This window comes from Branchiostoma floridae, chromosome 1 (genome assembly GCF_000003815.2).
Source record: "Branchiostoma floridae strain S238N-H82 chromosome 1, Bfl_VNyyK, whole genome shotgun sequence".
Classification (NCBI taxonomy): Eukaryota; Metazoa; Chordata; class Leptocardii; order Amphioxiformes; family Branchiostomatidae; genus Branchiostoma; species Branchiostoma floridae.
Window position 1 is genome coordinate 4,802,280 of NC_049979.1, and position 17,910 is coordinate 4,820,189.

Below are 17,910 nucleotides of genomic sequence, written 5' to 3' on the forward strand. Positions count from 1 at the left end.
ATACATTCATACAGGAACACAAACACACACAAACACGCACACACTCACACACACACATGCATGCATCTACCGCTGTCTGTTGCTAATAGCTTTATCATCTGTGTAAACTGCAATCTATATACACCACCTAACCCAACCCAGCTCACCTGGAAAGCATTGCCAATGGCGTAACATTTAAGGATCCCATCAGCATCGCTACTGCCATTCCTGGGGCCTCCTTCTCAATTACATCCTTGGTGGCCTGAGGACAGAGCAGCCAACAACATCCTTCATCCTTCAGTTCTTTATAATTTACTAATTTGCCACTATGTAATCGTCTAGAGAATATAGGTACATGTATATAGCATGTGTTGGGTGTCTGCCACTGTCTGCTTAGTTAAAACATGGTAACTCCCTATACCAATTAAATTGCCTACCATTGCACAAACCATTGGCTTGCTCCCTCTGTTATCTGCTATACTGCAATTACAAAGGACTGGTTCAACAATACATGTACAACACCCTTATACCATGTGGCCATGCACGTTTCAACCCCACTGAAAATACTAGTAATACATACCTCTCCTGCACCATCGAGTGCAAGATGGATATGATATAAAAACCAGGGGTGCCTAAGCATTTGCATGAGGCTAGTTTGCATAAGGTTTGTGCGAATCACATAAGATTTGTGCGTATCACATAAGGTTTAAACATTTTTGCATAGTGATTCGTGCTTATCACATAAGGTTTGTACATTTTCGCATAGTGATTCGTGCGTATCACAGATGTTTGTACATTTTCGCATAGTGATTTGTTATAATCACATAAGATTCGTACAAATTTCATAAGGTTCATGCAAATGCTTAGGCACTCCTGTAATAAAGGACCATAGGTGTAGAACATTGGCTCGAAGCACCACATACCTCTGGTGTGACGTCCCGCGGGGAGAATCCTGTCCCTCCAGTGGTCAGAATCAAGTTTATCCGCAGGACGTCTGACCACTCAAGAAGGGTGTCCTGTAACAGCAACAGTTCAACATCATCCGCTGTCCTAGATCGACAATTCTGATCAAGTTCCAAGTTTCAGAAATTCTTCAGTGGTTTCTTTTACCGCTTTAGTGCGTAGTGTAATATGTAAGCAGTTCTCTTGAATTTAGCCCTTAAATACTCCTGCATGTTATTTTGCTCACCTTGATTTCCTGGAAGTCATCTGGAACACACTTCTGGACTGTCACAATCCCCGCCAGCCTAGGGACGGAACAGGCAACCATCATCATCATCATCATCATCATTTGTCATGATCCTCTATGAGATGCAGTAAGTGAAGTTTGACTTCCAGTAAAGTCTATCATACAGATTGCTGCGAAAAGTTCTGGACCATCCAGTCCAGTTTCTAACTCAATAAGCTTCTTCAAAGTTAGCTTTGGGCGACCAACTCATTTCTTACAGAAAACAGGTGTCCAGAACAGGCAATTATACAGTCAAAATAACAAAGCAAGTCGGAATCTACTTATTAACAATGATATGGTACATGTACCACATAGGTCAGTGAACGTTGGACATCAAGGCAATAAGATACTCAACACAACAGTTAGTAACTCAACAACTTAGTCTAGATTTTGTAAACAGACATATATTTCAGGTATCATCCACTATTTAAGTTCACTAGCAAAAGGCAGTGGATGCTAACTTTACTGAAACATCTGACAATTTATAAAATCTATCCAGTTGTCTGAACAACTGTTAACTTGATGCATTATAGATTCCCAGATCACACACAAGAGAACAAAACTTTATTTCATAGATTGGATTTGGCTGACTATACCTACACTCTAGTCTATGTATTTAGACTAGCTTACTGCCTTTGGCAACTTGAGACAGAGATGGGTTGGTCCCATCACATGAATCCATGTGAATGTAAAATGAACAATAACAGCACATCCGGTTTGCTATGTTCCTTTAGGCCATGTTGATTTGATTACATGGATTACATCCGTGCGCGCATCAATTTTCGGCTGTTTACAAAAATAATAAAAAGTTTTCATCCATACTCTAAATCGTACAAAGTAGCTTCAAAATATACAAATATATGCCATGAATCGCAAAAATAAATATCAGAAAATGTATACTAATGTCATACACCATTACAAGGTCAAAGAAGATGTGAAAGAACAAAAATGAATAACCTATTGTTCGGTATACTATATTCTGTGTATTCAGTCATTTGTTCAACCGTTCTGACCACTTATAATTTATAATGAATGCAACTTTCTTTTTGATCAAACTTTTATTTCATTTGCACGCTTGACCACATCGGTTTTGGGATTCCTAGAGGATGTCATCCATATAATCAAATCAACAAAAAAATCCAAGAAACAACAAATAAAATTGGTGTGGCCTTAGCTGTAAAAAATGTAGCTGACCTGTCTGGGTCCTCCACTAGCTGCTTCAGGTTGGGTCCACTCTTATCTTCCGCCAGGTTACGATAACAGCTGTCACTCACTTCAAAAGAAACGAAATATATTACTTTTAAGTTGTGTTCTGCATAGTAATGTTGATTCTGACTACTGTACTGTTAGTTCATTTGCATACACAAAACTACTTGGAATTTGTGACTTGAAATTAAATTTCCATCCCACATGTCCTAGAAATTTAGCACATTTCAACATGAACAAGATTGCAGTTTGATAACTTTACCTCCCGCTTTTTTAAGCAGGTATGCCAGTTGCAATGGCCCTATAACATGTTTAAAACAATTTGGTATTTTCTGTTGTTAAAAATCAACACACAAGTGAATTCCCTGGTTTCTACCACCTTTCTATAATATTCAACATTGGATAATTGCACAATGTAGCTATTACAAATTGCATGTTAAAATCACTTCCATTTATACATGTAGTTTGAACCAAATAATACAAGCTTGCTGTACACCCCTTCCCTTAAATCCTCATTTCTCCTCTCATTATGAAATAACACCTATCTGTGGTGCAAACACAATCCACTTTCAACTCTTCACGGTCCAGAAATCACATGCTTGAAATAGACCAATCAGAAATCAATAATGGTACACATTCCCTATGCACTCTCATTCCAGATGACCAACTTCAGCTGTCCTGATCATTTCCAGGCTTGGAAAGTTGACATTCTCAGCAAAAATATAGCAGTTTTTATAAGCCAACTCTTTGAAAAAAATGGCACATTTCTTTACATTTCTTCTAAAGTTTATGTCCTGCACTTTGGATACCTTTTTGACATAAATTGTAACTTCCGAAGGCCATCATTTTCTTCAGTTCTCCTTCCCACTTACCTCACAAAACAAAGTACCTATATTCTGCAACGTCCAGTTTGTCAAATTCGGGACAAGTTACAAAACTGGTCTGAGAATTTTCATTCAGGACATGAATATACATAACGCTGGGGTAGTGTCCTTATAATGTCCACTGTGCTGCATAAATGAATCTGGCAAGGACAACCGTTGGGACATTTGGCCAATGAACAAAGATTAAGCAGTGTCCATCAAAACCCCATTGCATCCATCAATGTGTTCCACAGAGCCATTGATGTAGTATGGATGCATACCAGTGCTCTTTAAAATCAATAGAGTCTTCTAATGTGTCCTGTGTAATTGTTCTACAATCCGAAAAACTACATCCGTAACTGATAGGATTGAAAAAATCAGGAGCAATGAAGAAGATAGCGAAAAATACGCATAGTTGTGTCAGGAAATGCTTCATCTGTACATCCTGAAGTACAGATATTCAAATACTCCACTGGACGTGACGTGTAATGAACACAATTTGCCCTTCTGTACTGTGCAATAAAAAGAAATCATGTGCAATATAAGCAAGTCACCATGACTAAAATTTAAGAATTGAACAGTAGGTAGGGCTGTCCAACCAAGGACATTATCTACGGATGCCCCTGGTTGTACAAAAAGAAAGCTAGGCACAAAGCCTCAGGGCATTTGTAAACGTTGGCAAGAACGTCTTGCGTGAAAAAATCGCACATGAAATACTGTATTTATGCATGAAAAAGTAGTATTCTTGAAATATGTTGGAAAATGTGCAGTGAAGACCTCTAAGGCAGAAAAAAGTGACATGATATGATTTTCAATCTTTTACCTGAATTTTTGTTTGAAAAACTCAGGACTTTTCAGGCCCTTGAGAATAGGCTAATATGTATATCCTGAACAGTTCAAAATCACTCAAATTTGTTGGAAATACATAGAAAACTTAATCGTTAAAAACTTCAAAATGTTTTTGAATGTCTTGGGAATCTGCCAATTTGCATATTGTCCCATACAGATTTTTCATGGGAAAGTTTTCCCCTCGCACAAAACCCCATCCCTGAATATGTTGTCTTATACTAAGTTATAGTGTATAAAAGTTGTAGAGCAGCATTCCTGCCAAACTGGCCTGTAGAAAGTGTTCATTGTGGAGGGGGAAACCAAAGTATTTAGAATTTCTACACCTCTTTAAAATCTTTAGGCTCAAAATTCTTAAAATCACACTTGTTAGTTAACTTCAATTAAAAACTATAAAAAAAAGAGATTGTATACATCATTTCTATGCAACCTGGTTTTTAAAAAAGTTTTGAGACAATATTGACATCTAACACATGAATAGACAGTACCTTGTACTTACAATGCAAAATTTAGACTGATGCACATAGAGTACACTAGTTTCAGTACTGGTGGTAGAAAAGTATACTGCTTCATATATAGTGCCTGTACATTCAGCAATTTTTATGTCTTTCTAAATTACAGAGTTACAAACAGGACAAAACTGACAAACACACAGGTGAACAGTACACAGTGATATCAAATGCTCTCTACCAGACAATAATTTGCCAAGACCAGATATCACCAGGGGTGCCTAAGCATTTGCACGAACCCTATGAAATTCGTACGAATATTATGTGATACACACGAATCACTATGCGAAAACGCACGAATATTATGAAATTCGCACGAATCACTATGCGAAATCGTACGAATTTTATGAAATTCGCACGAATCACTATGTGACACACACGAGCCTTATGTGATTTGCACGATCCTTATGCAAAAACAGCGGCCGGGAGGAGGCATGATTTTGAGCGTTTCTACCCGAGATATTTATATTTCAAGGCATGGAATGGACATTTACCGTCGCAAAGATGTATTTGATAGCCTGTGAGCTACTGTTTAGCTTCATTTCGGCGTGTTACATCGTATTTTCAGTCGCCGAAGCGGCGAAGCCGCCATCTTGAAAATCCCGCTCCGTTGTCACGTGACCCCGCCAGTGGTTGCGCAATTTCGCATAAGGATCGTGCAAATCTCATAAGGTTCGTGTGTGTCACATAGTGATTCGTGCGAATTTCATAAAATTCGTACGATTTCGCATAGTGATTCGTGCGAATTTCATAATATTCGTGCGTTTTCGCATAGTGATTCGTGTGTATCACATAATATTCGTACGAATTTCATAGGGTTCGTGCAAATGCTTAGGCACCCCTGATCACTGTACTATGGAAAAAAGTATGAGATGACACTTCTGGACAAACTCTGGATGGTCCCAAATTCACAACAGCATCACCAGCTTCCGGATGAAGAAGACAAAATATTGATTGTCCTGATGTGCTTGTGAGTTATGAATGATGGACAGATAACTTTTCATCCTAGCCGTTGTCTTCCACATGTCAATCAGAAGATGACTCTTATTGACCTAATTTCAAAATGAAGACAGATGCCAGATCCTGGTCATCATCTCCCATGCATTTGGCAACTTCCAATGAACTGTTTGGATTGAAATCTGATTACTTTTCAAAAATTACTGTGTCAAAGACCAGAACAAGAGGATGAAGACAAGCAGTCTTTTAAGTTTGCTGCTCTAAACTTCATATTCACAACATTGTGGATAAATTTAGCCAAAGCAATGAAACTTAAAAGAGACAACTAGACCTGTAACTAGTGTTTCCATCCACAGTATATTACCTGCATGTGACTCCATCATAAACAGGGGTGTGTATATGGATGTGCAAGATTTCAACTACACGTAACCTTGTACAGTTGACGTTCTAACAGTATGATAGACTGGATGATCTACAGAACTATGCACAGGATACCTGGAGGGATACACTGCTGTGAAATTATGCTCTTTCTTATAAGTCATTTAACGTGAATATCACATCATTTGGACGCTGTTTTAACTGGTTAGAGGCGTAGTCACAAGCTAGTGACAAAGCACAAGTAGAAAACTATAGTTTGATACGTTCATAATTGGATTAGTCATGGAGTCCCCAGCTCACAAAACATGCAAAACCGAGGAGGTTCACCACAACGTACCAATTTTAGGGATGTCAAACGAACAGCTCAATTTTCTACATCATATTTCACTGCAAATCGTAACCGCATTCTCCACATTGATGTATCATAGCTGCTTGTAAAAGTTCGCGGGTGATCCCCGGGACAACGTTCGAGTGGACCGCGATCATCCACCGGGTCTAGCAGAAAATGCTCATCAGTGGGAACCCTCCCATCCCTGCACCGGGAGTCTGGACTCTGGACTCAGTCTGGAGCGAGCCCCACCAAAACGCTCTTGCAACTGGACCAGATTACTCGCCCAGGACCGATAGATTTAGCTCATCAGATAGCCCATGCATACAAGTTTCCCTGTGTAACGTTGATCGTGATAGAAAGCGGTGCATACCTGTTAAGATGCCGACAGTGACCCTGATCTCGGCCTCCCCCTCCTCCAGAGCCGCCATTTTGGCTCCTTCCGTGCAGCCTTTGCGAAATCTCGTGCCAAATCAATGAAACTGATAGATCTCGCACATGCTCGCGAGAACTCAGCAGACCATTTCATGCCCGCGAAAAAACGACAACGGAATACTGAAACAACACGAAAGTATAAGCTACATAGGAAACATACAGTCAAAAGAATTAAGTTTTCTAGCTCTAAAAAAATTAAAAAATCATCCTTTTAAAGTTGTACAATATTGTGATCATGCGAAGTCGTTTTTCTATGTTTTTGTGCGTGTCTGTGCCGCATCAGCAGTCTCCAAGGAGTTTCAGCTGCCAACAACAACACGGACTTGGAGGCATGGCATGACAGGTGCAAGTCACGTCCTTTAGCTGGAGTTGGGCAGGTTCATACATTCTTCGCCTTGTTCTGATCGCACCTCTTGACACACCAAGTCAGCTGCGAACTTTTTAGAAGCTCCAACGCTGTGCTATATGTCGGTGTTTGGGAATGTCATGACAGTGCACCTGTGAATCCACCTGTTACGCTTTGCACCTGTAAGGTAAACAACATTCGCACGAAGCTGAAGCTGCCCGTAGCAAGTGTACAGGTAAGAAAATTCACTCGAATTTATATCTAGGCTATATAGAGAATGATAGAATATTGTTTTTCTTCCTGAATTAAGAAAAATGCTTAAGGGGTCCTGTTTTAAATGGCCGGGGGCTTGGATTGGAAGACAATGCGAGGTGACAAAAACATGTTTTGAAAAAGCAAGGAGGTTATATTCAGAATATAACCTCCTTGGAAAAAGTAAAGGCAACATGGAGGGGAGGAGGGGGGGGGGGGGGGATGACTCCTGACACAGAGTAAGAGGCCTGGCCTGGCCGGGTGAGAATCTTACTACGATATACAATGGCTTATGCAATTATGCCATTTAATTTAATACTGGGGTGAATGGGACATGGTTTGGGTTTTCAGATTTCCCATGCAATTCCCCAAATTATGCATTCGGCCATGATGCAATTAGTTAAACTGTACTTGGTAACTGTAATTAGAGTCTAACTGTACTTGGTTAGTGTTGAAATTTTCCAAGTATCCCTTTGTTGTTGTTTGAATGAATTCCCTTCACCCATCAGTTAATCAATGTTACAATTTTAGGAAAAAAAAGCACAAGAAGTGATTAGCCATGGCGATGGAAAAGCAGCACATCCTGAAGGACACCCATAACCACTCGGTGACGGCCCTGGGGTACCACCCCACCCGCAGGGAGATCCTGGCAGGGTTCGAAGATGGTGTCATCAAGGCCTGGGAGTCGGACAGTGGCAAACTTTCACAGGTAACGTTAACGTTAACTGTAGCAATCAATGTAAATTGCCCCTGTTGTTTCCCTTTTTTAAATTTTCTTTCACACCCTGTTTTGTTAAATTGTAACCGTTAGCATCCAAAAAAAATTCTCTAACTTTTGGGTACAAATATATAATGGGTCAAGAACGTTATATGACGCCCTTGGAAGAGTTTGTAGATAATATCTGAATTTTTTCTCCTCTTGTAACGTTAATGTTACATGGCTATTTTGGAATAGAAGGGTAATTACTATTAAAATAACTCATTGAAAACTGTTCAAGAAGAACATTCAGGCTGCTTTTGTTTTGTGTTGGACTTTGTAAGCACTTCTTCATCTTGAGAAACCGCCTGTTTTCTGTAGTGTGTCCAGGAGCATGCTGGGTGGATTACTGACTTCCTGTTCTGGGCGGATGAGAAGCTGCTGCTGTCCGCCTCCAATGACGGGACCATCCTGTGCTGGAGTGCAGGAGGGACGGTCCTGGACCGCATCACCTTCGGCTACCCCATCTACAAAATGACCCTTAATGTCAGACGTCATCATCTGATTTGTGGATTCAATGCAGCTGTGAAGGTAAGACATACTCTTAGTCGATTGTTTATGAATTAGTTTTTATGTATCTACAGAATTAGGTTAATTTTGAGGCCAGGGATTTGTGAGATACTCTGTCACTTGGTAACCGTTTAATATGATTCTATTGTAAGGTCAGTGCTGTCTCCAGGACCCGTCCCTCCGTCCCTGGACGGAAATTTACTCGTCGGGACGGAAAAAAAATTCACCCATTCCGTCCCAAAAAATCTTAATTTCATGACATGAAAATGCAGTTTTGTAAACTTAAAAAGGCAGGTTCAATAGCTAAAATAGGCTTCCGACTTCAAATTTAATCGACTTTTGCCTTTTTTTTCACCACGCCTCCACTTTCCAAGCCGCGAGATAAACATCGCCTCACACGGCCCCGACATACGGAGATGTGTGGAGATCAGAGATCGGCAAAGCGTGCTATTCGCGTGGCGCAAAAGAAGGCGGGGCTGCGGCGTTATCTTACCTAACCACTGTTTTATTTTGCAATGCCGATCGGAATCACCCGGCCCTTATACGATTTAAAATCAACATTAACGGGAAACTGCTTTTCATTATGAACCTGACACGGCACTTCAGAAATTATCTTCTTTTTTTCTTTTCTCGGCCGTCGTGTGTGTGTCGGAGACCTCAGTAAACCGTCACACTGGTGATCTCCATAGTTCTTTTCCCCCTGGTGCAAACTGTAAACAGACGGCAAACACCATATTCTCACCGTCTACATCTACGATGTGACAAAGCCACGGCTAATTCTTGCAAAATGTATCCTCAAAAGCACGTTTGTGCTTGGATTTGGGACCGAGTTCGCAGCGACGTGTTCGTAAAGTTCCGCGCTTCTTCGTTATTGACATGGTGTTACCGCTTTGTCCGCGCCGCTGCTGGCTGTGATTGGTGGGGTGTTGATTGGATTTGTAGAATTATGACGCACGCCCTGTCGCAGACGCTACTTCAAAAGGCTGCCGCCGAAGCTGCTACCATGGTAACAAAACGTCAAGCCGCATTTTCCAACTCGCTGCAGCTTACATACATAATTTTCGGCGGTATGTAACGCTGTTTTCACGGAGAAATGTCGGGAATCGAACTTGTATATTTTTTTTTGCCGACCTTCCACTAAAATTATATGGAAGTAGCCCGCCGAAAAATGTAAGTAGGAGACTATTTTTACAGTGAACCCGCTTGTTTTGACGGTTGACTGCCGACCCCATGCATCACATGCCCCCGCATAGGCTGCCCCTTACGGAAAGTTTAGCCGTGAAAACATTTTTTGTTCTGCGTAGTTTGGGTTGAGTTTTGGAATTCGGACTGACATTTATTTTATATCAGAAAATAATCATCGGGAGACTGTTTTCTTATCGCAGTATTCTTACCAAGCGCTGTGAACATGACCGCTGCAATTTTTCTCCGATCTTTTGCAAATCTGTGCCCTTTGGACGGTACTGGACGATAAGCAGAAAGGTGTCAATTTTATCGAGAAATGTTCATTTCTTGATGGTTAAAGAAACAGCAACACGACACCAGCAAAATGAAGAGTTATTAAGCAAAATATAGTATAGAAAGTTAATTGATCATGAGCAACCAGTACCAGACAAAATAGGTGATGTTAACTTCCTTTTAAAACGATCTTACGAGCTGAAATGCGTCAATGTCCCTCGGCCAATAATGCCAACACCCGCGGCGTTTCGAAATCGTGGGGTGTCGGTAGTCCTACTTTGCGGAATGAAATTTTGCCTCTGAAAATACGTGAAATGGCGTTTTAGAGGGTTTGAATTTTCAAATTTTCCCGGGGGAGCATGCCCCCGGACCCCCCTAGTTTGGCAAGCGCCTGTGACGCTCGCGTCGGGCCTTCGGCCCGATCCCCACCCCCCCAAACAATATTAGGGACGGAAACAATTTTTAAGCTGGAGACAGCACTGTGTAAGGTACACCATTATAATAAGCAGCTTTAATATGTGACTTTTTTTCCTTTCCAGCTCTTTGATCTAGATGAGAACAAGGAAAGTGGGCACTTCATCAAGATGAAGGGGGCACACGTCGCACGGGAGCACACCGACATTGTCCGCTGTATCGTATGTCACGAGAACCGCGTGTACACAGCAGGATATGACAGGAAGTTTATGATCTATGACACCATCACCTACCCTGGAACAAAGGGCTTGAACGTTTTATACAGTAACCACAATGCACATGATGCTGGCATCAACTGTATGATCATGGTCAAAGACAGCGAGAATAATACGTGGATCTTGACCGGCTCTTTTGATAAGACTGTTAAGATCTGGTCACCTGACGGGCAGTTGACACATAAACTCGACGGCTTCATGTCCGCCATCACCAGCATCTGCTACTGCAAGCCCAGCAAGACAGTCTGGGTGGGGAGTGGGACGTCCTACGCCAGTCTGTACGATCCCAAGTCCGGAGAAAACGTCTCGGACTTCATCGGCACCTTTCAGTCCGAGGGTGAGCAGACTCTGAAGTACCACCTGCAGCTGCTGTGTTTCTGTCCCGAGTTCAACCAGGTGGTGGCCTCCAGCAGTCGCAGGCAGCTGTTCGTGTGGAAGTACAACACTTCGGGCTGCATCACGGCGCTCAAGTGTAAACATGCCGTGGAGAGTCTTACTTACACACAAAAGGTAATACTGCCAGTTCCTGTCACATTGTTCAGTATCCCACAAAATCTCAACAAAAGACGTGTTGATTTCCTAATCTACACAGTGATAAAGGATAGAAAAATTCAAGTTCTTGTCCTAACAATACTATTGATTGTTTTCCAAGATTGCTTTGAATAGTTGATTAGTGTTTTTGCCATTTTTCTTATCAAGTACATGTGTATAAGATATTTCTTCCTTTGTATGCTGTACCAAGTGCTGTTTCATTGGCTTTTTAGAGTTATCATGATAGTGATATAAAAAAATATTTCATCTATTCTGTATGTCCTCAGGTCCCTATCTTGATCTTCAGTGGAGGCAGTGACGGCATGTTGAACAAGTGGGAAAGGCTGCAGACCAACACCTTCATGTACAGTAAAGAATCCTTCCTGTACAGTGAAGCCCAGGCCAAGCTAGCTGCCATGTTAAAAATCAAGAACAAGAGAACAGAGAGCGATGCCTCAGGGCACGGGTACCAGTCTGCCTCCAGACAGCACACCATGAACAAGTCCTTCCTGCCACCCGGCAAGAACCGCAGGCACGCCAACGTGGCCTTGTTACGGACGATGTTTGTGGAGAGCCTGGACTTGCTGGTCGCCACGTGCGAGGATAGCAACATCTACGTGTGGGGCTTCGATGACGAGGCGGCCACGGTGCTGCAGAGGATGCAGCCGTCAACCTCGGAGAACCTGGTGCAGAAGTACTTCATCCTGCTGAGTCCTCAGTCCCAGCTGCTTCCCAAGAACGGGACCGGCCAGTTTGAGGAGCACGACTCCGTCACCAACCGTGTGGCAGGTTTCATCTGTAAGAACGTGCTGCAGGGACACAACAGCTGTGTTACGTCAGTCATTGTGGTGGGACGGGAGGCGGGATATGACAGGTGAGAATACAGTACTGTCAGTGTGACGAAGCTTAAAACTGGGCTTCTTCTAGCCTCTGCCAGGCTACGCGGATCAGTCGTCTAATTGTAGACAAATAGAGTCAATAGTACGCTAGGGTAGTCGGCCGGCCAGAGGAGGCATTTCCTCACTGGCTGACTCCCCTAGCGTACTATTGACTCTATTTGTCCAATTTTTACAATTAGACTACCAATCCATGGAGCCTGGTAGAGGCTAGGCTTCTTCTACTTGGCTGGTTGATTGTTATAATCAGCTAAATTACTAATACATGTAATTAACAAACAAGATGGTGATCAAATCACTTTCTGACAAAACCTCAAGGTTACTCGTGTTATGGAAAATTTATTTGAATTGTCTTAGAATTGAATTCATATAAAGAATTTATTGGGATTGTACTGGGATGTAACTCATATTCCTTTGATTGTGCATTGTCAAGGATCCTTGGAAACTGTGAACAAAAAATGATGGTAATTGCTTTTCTTGTCTGCACTGTTGGTTACACGTGCACTGTTACACTGGATCACAGTTGTTGATAGAATGCAAAGCTCCTTGTAGAATGTGAGCAAGCAAGAAGCTAGATACATGTAGTAATCTAATATTGTTTGTTGTTAAATTGGCACCTTTTCTGTTTGGTGCAGGCCCAGCTTTACCTTGGTAGCATGCAGGCTGAGTACTTACCAGCAAATGTCCAAAAACTATCTTGCACTTGGCCAGTTTTGCTGACTGAAATATAATCTGTATTCACATGGCTCACTTCCTAACACTGATAGTCATGGTTACAGCTTAAAAGCCATTAGTAGTGAGGTTTTTGATGACGTCCATGGAACAGTATGCTCAATGCCTGTGCCATTATTGAAATTTGTAGTGACCTATGTTACATGGGTGATTCTAGAAATGATGTTAGAGTGAGTTTGTAATGAAATGACGTTGGGATGTCACCACCATGCATACATGTACATCTATGCCAGGTATCATTCAAACTATTGCTGATGTCCCTGTCCTTGGTGCTGAAGTAGACTGTAGTGCTACTCTTTGTTTTTCTGACCTTTGAAGAACCAGATTTCATTGTTGTTTTCTACCATTTATCATGTGCAGGGCATACTTGGTGAGTGGAGGGTGGGACCGCAGACTCCTGATCTGGGACTTGGCTGCAGGGACCCTGCATGACTTCTTCCGCAGCAGCACCCCAGAGCTGGCCCCTGAAGCACAGGAGCTGGCCTGCGATGGCATCATCATTGACATGGCATACTGTCCAAAAAGGTGAGTACGGGGTACATGTATAGCTAGTTCACCTTTTTGCGTTGGGTAACCTATATCCGTTGTTTTTCAAAACAGGGTATTTAGGCACATCAAGCTGACGGGTGATAGTTTTAAACTGCAGTATACATGTACTGAAAATATTACAATTTGAAACCAATGTCTGTCGACGTGATATCCCCAAATACCCTGTTTTTAAAAGCACGGACATAGCTTACCCAATGGATAAAGGTGAACTAGGGTCACAACCTGATAACTCCACAGTCACAGAGGTGTGAGCTTGATATATTTCACACTTGGTACAAACAAGCACCTCCGTGGTATTGACCTTCGGCATTATTTCCGCAGGAATGAGTTTGCATATGCCTCCAGCGACAAGATGGTGTACATCCGAACCTTCAGCCCTGTGGGGAGCGAAATGACGCTGGTCAACACACTACAGGGGCACGAGGGAGAGATCACACAGGTCAGAAAGAACACCGAACTAGTGTTCTAGCCAGCCTGAAATTTTTTCCGTCCCCTGGATTCTGAATGAAAATGCCATTGAAGTCGATGCGATCCTTGGGGGGTCTTGGGGTATGCTCCCTTGAGAAATTTTGAAATCTAGACCCTCTGAAATGCTATTTGCTTTATTTTGAGGGGCAAATTTTGCTGGTAGACTCAGCTTGGTTCAATTAATATCTTTACATGCTGATTTTGTCTGTCACAGAGGATGTAATAGGCAAAATTTTTGTCTGTCCCCAGCACTAAAATTCCATCAAAGGATAAAAGGACTAATGCTAGCTAGAACCCTGGCAGTGACTTAGGGATAATCACATTGATAAAGGCCCAAATCATCTTTGCTCGCACAATTCAGTTTACAGTTGAAAATGCGCTTTTAGATTTTTAGCTTTAGTTACATTACTGTGCATCAAAATGGGGCATCGAAATGGTATTACTGGAAAGTAGATGTAGTATTTGATTTGTTTTTGTAGGTTCGATGGAATCATCTGACAGACAAGTGGGTGACTGCCTCTGAAGATGGCACCCTGCGGATTTGGTCGGAGGATGGCATGAACTGTGACCAGATCCTCAACGTCCATGGAACGGTATGCTCGAGTGGCTGTGCCGTTATTGATATTCTTTTTTTAACGAGATTGTTCAAAGCAAGGTCAAGAGACCACTTTGAGGCAATGAACTAAGAAGTTGGCAATTGTGCACGGAGATAGCGGTGGACATTTGTTTTGAAGCCTAAGTTGTAGATAGGAGGGAAACAGGAGTCATCAACTGAGTTCCATAATTTTGCTGTCCGGGGAAAGAAACTGTTGCTGTAGGACTTGGAAACCGGAAATTGAATTTGTAGTGACCTCTGTTACATGGGTGATTCTACTAATGATGTTAGTGTAAGTTTGTTATTGAAATGATGTTGGGATGTCACCATGATGCATACTTGTACATCTATGCCAGGTATGGCCAAAAAGTAGTTACTCAAGCAACTGGATATGGTTTTGGAAATGGTCAGGCGTTTCAACTACTATCCAGTAGTTTTCGTCAGTGACACTGAGGTACTGGATAGTACATTGAAACGTCTGACCGTTTCCAAAACCATATCCAGTTGCTTGAGTAACTACGTTTGGGCATATCTTGCCATACCTGGATGTCTAACCTACATCATCGTATGCCAGGTACCATTCAAACTAAAGCTGACGTCCCTGTCCTTGGTGCTGAAGTAGACTGTAGTGCTGCTGCACCGTCTCTGAATGGTTTATCAAGTTTGTTATTGAAATGATGTTGGGATGGCACCATCATGCATACATGTACATCTATGCCAGGTATCATTACAATCAAGGTATCATATGAAATCAATTGAAACTAATGCTGATGGCCTGTCCTTGGTTCTGAAGTAGATAGTGTTGCTACTGCGCCGTCTTTGAATGGTTTACCACCTTAACTGACTGATGTGCAACCTGCCTGTTTCAAAGAAAGTCTTCTGTATAATGTAGTGATGCATATAATAAAAGATTAGATAATACATTTTGTATGTTGTTTGCCATTAGGTGAGTGCCCTGTGCATCGACCAAACCAACGGCTGCATGGTGGCAGGGGTGCAGGATGTCATCAAGGTGTACGAATCAGAACAGTACAAACTGGTGCAGACAAATGTTGGTAAGTTGATTTAAAATATGTGAAAGGAGTTATCAGAGTTGCGTTTTGCAATATTATTAAAGCCATGACTATACTGAGGATCAGTGATCACCCTCTACAAATTTAAGCAAGTAGATATACCCAAACTCCTCCAAATGATAGATTATGTACGTTTTGTGATAAGAACTGTAGGTATATAGAAAACAAAGTGCTTTTTCTTCTAGAATGTTCAATGTACAAAGATATACCTGTAAGACATAAAAATGCACACCTAACAAAGGAAGACTTTCAAATATCTAATGTTATCAGCTATTAAACTACGATTTAATAGAGGGACTCTGTAAGTTCGTCTTTACATGTTTTAAGGAGAGGGAAGAAGTATGTAGAAATGTAGACATAAGTAGAACATAGAATAGTTTACCTACTATTCTCTTTGTATGCAACTTACTGCATGTAGCCCCAAAGGGGCATTAATATGCAACAAACTTCATTGTCATTGTCATTAAAAAATACATGGTTGATGTCTACCACTCCGTAACAACATGTCTGTGTGACTTTTGCTTCCTGTCCACCCACAGGGCACACAGATGCCGTGCGCTGCATTATACACATCCCAGAGAGGGCACAGTATGTTTCTTCTTCATGGGATATGACAATACAGTAAGTTGTTGTTCAATGTCTAATACAATCTGCAGGCTCCGATATGGTATCATGCATCTTAAAATGCATTAGTATGCTCCAAACAACTGCTTTTGAATAAAATCGTTGCCATCTTAAGCTACCTCAGAGGGGAGAGGGTTAAGATTCAAGTCCCTGGATAATTCCCAAGGGAAAAAAAATCTAACTAGCCACCACTAAAATGTATCTTTAATCTTACTTAATTGTTTTTCCACAGAATATGGAATGCTTACAAGAAACCTGTGCCTCGGAAGAAGGTGCAGCTGGACGAAAACAAGCCCAAGACTTTCATCTTCCCACCAGGAGGGACCATCAGCGACACCATGTCAGAATAGATCATTGGGACCACGGCTACTTACATGAAAATTTTATCAGGGACAGTAATTTCTCTATTTGACTTAATGTATAAATCTACCACATGCAGTAAGCCAAAGTGTACAGGAGGTATATTTAACAGGATTATTTGTGGATGACACAGCGCTGTAACTACAGTAACTACGCTGCTATTTTCTATGTTTTATATATTGTGTTCACTTTCCATGTGGATACTATATTTGTAATAAACCAATTGTGTCCACTTGGCAGCTAAATTATGTGTTGAATAAATCTTTACTTAAATGATCTACACAAAGTTCTCTTTGGGTTTTTTCCTGCTATGTTAAGGCAAACTTAATTGTCTTGACGTAAATTTGCATTTACATGGCAACGTTTTTGCAAGCTACAGCTCGAAAACTAGCACATGATCAGAACTTGTAAAATGTTAATCAAAAACATGTTTGTGTCTGAGTGAGTGAGTGCAGTTCCATATCTTCAGTTTTGCGTTGGCTACATGACAGTCAATGCAGTCAGAACAAACAGATTTATAGTAATTGTTGGCCTGGTTTAATGAAAGTTTGCAAAGATCTGGGCTGCCACGTGTGTACATGACCCTTTGTAAATGCAGTTTGGCACAAAGACACCAGGATTACCTCCACTGAACAGCAGGCAATGCAATTTATGTAACATCATTTAAGTTAAGCTAAGGGCACAACTCGCCGTACGTGCAATTTGTAAATTTTTTGGGGATGCCATTTCCGCCACATATTTCTGAAAACGTTCAGCCTGTACAGGGCACGTGAGGGCCAATCCGCAGTCCAATGGCACACATACCTGCACGTAAACTTCTACGGCATGTCTGCGTGCTCCAAATTCTGTCGGATTCTCTACGTGTTCAGACGGAGGCGGTACTTACCACTTCGTTCGTTCGTTCGTTCGTCCCATAGCCTTTTAATCAGCCGTAGGCTGATTAATTAGCCGTAGGGGCAGCACAACATGTTATGCTGACTCAACAGGCTTTTAGTCCCCTGGCGGCGCCTATCTCCTCTACTTACCACTTATGGATCCCAAAAGATTGTCCACGTTTTGGCATGTAGACAGCACGCATTTGCACGTACGGCTTTGCGCCCTTAGCTTAATAGTGTATATCTAGAGTGGCAAAGTGAGGCATTTTCCAAGCACACGAAGCTTTCATCTTTCTCCACTCATTGTGGGACACCAATGTACAGATTACTGGTACATAACAATATTCGTATATTATCATTATACTTTTAGCTATAGTAAATTCTGAAGCTTGCTTGGAAAATATGAATTGAGATGTCTAACCTTCATAAACCTTTGAATTGAATATCTTTCGGGATTCTAGCCGAT

The 17,910-nt window shown here is 41.6% G+C and overlaps 3 protein-coding genes across 3 annotated transcripts in view; 1 reads left to right on the plus strand and 2 right to left on the minus strand.

Annotated features, from left to right (window-relative positions):
* The window catches only part of LOC118419568 (gephyrin-like), a 31,954-nt gene extending 25,086 nt beyond the window's left edge, over positions 1-6,868 (minus strand). The window contains exons 1-5 of the mRNA XM_035826016.1: positions 6,668-6,868; positions 2,402-2,480; positions 1,169-1,226; positions 903-995; positions 147-241 (exon numbers count right to left, since the gene is read on the minus strand). Of these exons, the coding sequence (XP_035681909.1) occupies positions 147-241; positions 903-995; positions 1,169-1,226; positions 2,402-2,480; positions 6,668-6,725 (383 nt within the window). The 5' untranslated portion in view covers positions 6,726-6,868. The remainder of the gene's footprint in view (positions 1-146; positions 242-902; positions 996-1,168; positions 1,227-2,401; positions 2,481-6,667) is intronic.
* Positions 6,869-7,041: 173 nt separating this feature from the next.
* Positions 7,042-16,845, plus strand: LOC118419552 (uncharacterized WD repeat-containing protein alr2800-like). The gene is made up of 11 exons (XM_035825991.1): positions 7,042-7,311; positions 7,861-8,036; positions 8,406-8,615; positions 10,592-11,251; positions 11,560-12,146; positions 13,261-13,425; positions 13,771-13,888; positions 14,397-14,510; positions 15,459-15,567; positions 16,125-16,206; positions 16,442-16,845. The coding sequence occupies exons 2-11, from the start codon at positions 7,887-7,889 to the stop codon at positions 16,557-16,559; spliced, it is 2,313 nt and encodes a 770-aa protein (XP_035681884.1). The 5' UTR covers positions 7,042-7,311; positions 7,861-7,886; the 3' UTR covers positions 16,560-16,845.
* Positions 16,846-17,083: 238 nt separating this feature from the next.
* LOC118419559 (TBC1 domain family member 23-like) overlaps positions 17,084-17,910 on the minus strand; it is a gene marked incomplete in the record, with an annotated part of 17,624 nt that continues 16,797 nt past the window's right edge. The window contains 1 exon segment of the mRNA XM_035826004.1: positions 17,084-17,901.

What these genes read in the sequence shown, in the direction of transcription:
- LOC118419552 (XM_035825991.1), top strand. Translation starts at nt 7,887, where the DNA reads ATGGCGATGGAAAAGCAGCACATCCTGAAGGACACCCATAACCACTCG. An exon ending in GATTCAATGCAGCTGTGAAG is followed by an intron (nt 8,616 to 10,591) that starts GTAAGACATACT and finishes TTTCCTTTCCAG; the next exon opens with CTCTTTGATCTAGATGAGAA. An exon ending in TCCTCAACGTCCATGGAACG is followed by an intron (nt 14,511 to 15,458) that starts GTATGCTCGAGT and finishes GTTTGCCATTAG; the next exon opens with GTGAGTGCCCTGTGCATCGA.